The sequence below is a fragment of the Brachionichthys hirsutus genome, unplaced genomic scaffold, assembly GCF_040956055.1.
Source record: "Brachionichthys hirsutus isolate HB-005 unplaced genomic scaffold, CSIRO-AGI_Bhir_v1 contig_275, whole genome shotgun sequence".
Lineage (NCBI taxonomy): Eukaryota > Metazoa > Chordata > Actinopteri > Lophiiformes > Brachionichthyidae > Brachionichthys > Brachionichthys hirsutus.
Window position 1 is genome coordinate 1 of NW_027181356.1, and position 3,299 is coordinate 3,299.

General features: G+C 50.4%; 1 protein-coding gene across 1 annotated transcript; it reads left to right on the forward strand.

Moving 5' to 3' along the window:
• The first annotated feature begins 124 nt into the window (after positions 1–124).
• On the forward strand, positions 125–922 carry LOC137917447 (apoptosis regulator Bcl-2-like). Its single transcript, XM_068760185.1, has one exon. It carries the CDS (start codon positions 125–127, stop codon positions 728–730), a length of 606 nt encoding a protein of 201 aa, XP_068616286.1. The 3' UTR covers positions 731–922.
• The last annotated feature ends 2,377 nt before the right edge of the window (positions 923–3,299 follow it).

Consider the following 3,299-nt stretch of genomic DNA (forward strand, 5'->3'; position numbering starts at 1 on the left):
GCTGCTTGTAAATCAACCAACTATAACCGAGTTTGGGGATAATCCCGCGCTGCGCATGCTACAGTGCAGAAAAACAACAAAATGCATTTTATTTAGGTCGACCGGAGAGCCGATTTAAACCGGAATGGCGAACGACTGTAATCGCGTCATCGTTGAAGACTACATCTGCCACAAACTCGCCAAGCACGGCTACGTCTGGACGTCTGACGATGACCGCGATGAAGACGCCGCGACTAATGGCTCGATAGTTGCCCCTCCACCGACCCTGGTCCGTCGGTGCCGCGGGGCCAGCGCCACCGGGGCCCCCCACGCGAACAACCGGACCCCCGAGCCCCCCCACGTGGAGGCCATCCACAGGGTCCTCCGCGAGGCTGGGGACGAACTCGAGCGGCTCTACCGGCCGGACTTCGCGGAGATGTCGCGCCAGCTCTATCTCACCTCCACCACGGCGCAGCTGAGGTTCGCCGAGGTGATCGACGAACTGTTCCGGGACGGGGTGAACTGGGGCCGGATTATCGCTTTCTTTGAGTTCGGGAGCGTAGTGTGCGTGGAGTGCGTGGCGAAGGAGGAGATGACGGCTCAGGTGGACAACATCGTGGAGTGGATGACGGAGTATTTAAACGGGCACCTGAACAGCTGGATAGAAGATAACGGGGGATGGGTAGGTCTGATTTCGTGTAAAAAAAAAAAAAAGTCCTCCTTCCGGTGTGCGTGGCGCCGTTTACTGTGATTTCCGGTGGAATGCACGTGTTTTGAGCGAGATCCGATCGATCTGGTTGTAAATAAATCCCCACGTAGGTGGGCGATAGTCGTTTAAAAAAAAAAAATCAATTTCTGTAGATGCGCCCATTACGCAGAGAAGGGCTCGAGATGGACGCGCTTCGCTGAAGAGCCGCGCTGATTGGATCGCTCGGGTGACACTTAAACGCGCTCGGCCAATGAGAAGGCCTGTTTCTGTCACACCTCCCGACGCTCCAGAATAAAGCCCGCCCCTGCCAAACGCACAGCCCGTCCTGCAGAGTGGACGAGGAGGAGGAAGTAGTGGCCAATTAAAAACACGCAAATAATGAATTACGCCAGAGGAATTTGATGACGCAATAAAATAATGTATCTTTAAAGATTAGTAGCTGGTCTCACATCAGCCGACAGGAAACTAAATGGACAAAATTCAGATGGGTCTGGCTGTCAGTGCTCTGTAATCCATAATGACACGCAGATTTACCACGGGCCTCTACGCTGTCCTCTCACCTACACGCACGCACACACACACACACACACACACACACACACCATACAGTGCAATGAAAAGAGATTTGAATCAGAAAAATCATGCAATAAAAGCTCCTTTCCTGTGATTCTATCTATTGAACCCATCGGCCATGAATTAGCCTCTAACAGTCAGAGGCATTCTTAATGAGATCATAACATTTGTGCTGCCGGGTTACTGGATGTGTGTGTGTGTGTGTGTGTGTGTGAGTGTGTGCACTGAGGTCATCAATGATTCACATTGAACATTTCGCCTGAACGGAAAGGGGCCGTTTAACATTCCCCATTGAGGTGCGGGGAACAGCCCCGTAGGAGCGGCGCAGTGCTGACCTGCTGCTCCGACCTCCATCTGTCCAGGCCGGAGCTCTTTTGTCTGCTTTTTGTAGACCTTGTGCCTTGAAGGCAGCGCGTTGGGCTGCTGCTGCGCCCACTGTACAATAATGTAGGTCATCCGAATCTGTGCTTCCCAGCCGGGTAGTGCTGCTCTGTACCTATACTTGTATAGAGAGAGCCAACAGTCCTTTAATCCAAAGGATTATTCAGGATGATTTGAATGAATATGCTTCCACTTTGGGTCATTTGGACTGAGGAACCCCCCCGTCCAGCTGATTTTGGTTCCAAATAATTGAATAGAATCTTGTATCAACATTTGTGTTAGTTAATACTTGGCGTGTGTGAGCCTCATCCCAGACAGATGGGAGTCTAACAGACACTGGCGATGATTTGTGGAATGCTTTGAGTGTCGCTCAGGTGGGGGGATTTCCTGAGATGTGTGTGTGTTTGTGTTTGACATTTCAATAAATGACGCTGCAGACACAGAACTTTAGATTTCAGATTCTTCATTTTCAGTGGCTTGCTGATAAAAGGAGCTTCTGGGTCTGACACCAATTTGTTCTAGTGTGAGAGCTTTGGGGGGAAATTATTACGATGCACATGTGGGTCCATGTTTATGTCCAAACGTACCCACTGTGAACATCTCTGAGGGGCTTTTCCTTTCATTTTGAGTTTGTGCAGTTCTTAAGTTCCGTTGGGGGTTCTCTAAATGATTTGTTCTTCTCTTCCTGAGGTTCTCTGTGCCGCTGTGAGGACACAGACCGTCTGAATGAAGACTTTGGGTAAACTTATATTTAAACGTGTGTTTAGACAGGTTGTGTGTTGAGTCGCCTCCACTCTCTCTTGTGTTCTACACTGTTTAAACAAAGTTGGGGTTAATCGACCTACTGGTGACATTCTGACATGAGAATGGTGTGGATACAACGATCTGTCAGCCACCTTCTGTTTCCTGTTGTTTCTTAGAGACGCTTTGAGCTAAAATAGAAGTCCCCACTTAATGTCTGTTGAGTCTCGGCTTCACCAGCGAAGTCAAACGCACTTTAGTTAAACTAAACTATCTGCCCTTTAGAAATAACAAAGCAATCACGCCATTTTTTCCCCCCAAAGCCCGACTGAGGTCGGAGTGGCTGTGTCTCACGGCCCACACTCCTCCTGGGTGTGGAACACTGTCCTTTCATTGTCCTCTGCAGTCAGCCCCCCCCACCCCCACCCCCTCACCTGTATGAATTCACCCTTTGTGGTCGCAGAAATTGCAGTCATTAAGGCACGATTGCAATTTTGGCTGCAGCCTCACCCACGCGGGGTGCACGTTGTGTTTATTCATACACACTCACAGCGAGCGCCAAAGCGTCCGACGGCCGGAGCTCATGCATGTAATCCACTGGAGGAGATTCGATGCATCGTCCCGCAGCATTTTCTGCTTGGGGGGGGGGGGGTCCTTTGACTTTCCAGTTAGCATCGTGCTAATTCATCCCGTCATTGTGGGATAACCAGCTGACACTGACGAAAGAGGAAGGAGTTCAACCAGTCTGAGGATCATTTATAGCCAGGTGGCCTATTTCTTGTGTGGGTGTGTGAAAACAACGTTAGTTGCCGTGGGTTGGGTCCATCCTGTTGGGAATTCCCTGCTCGCAGTCTGCGCCTGTGAGTTGTGACTGTATTGCATGCGTGTGGAGGTGACCCCCCCCATTTCCTCCAGC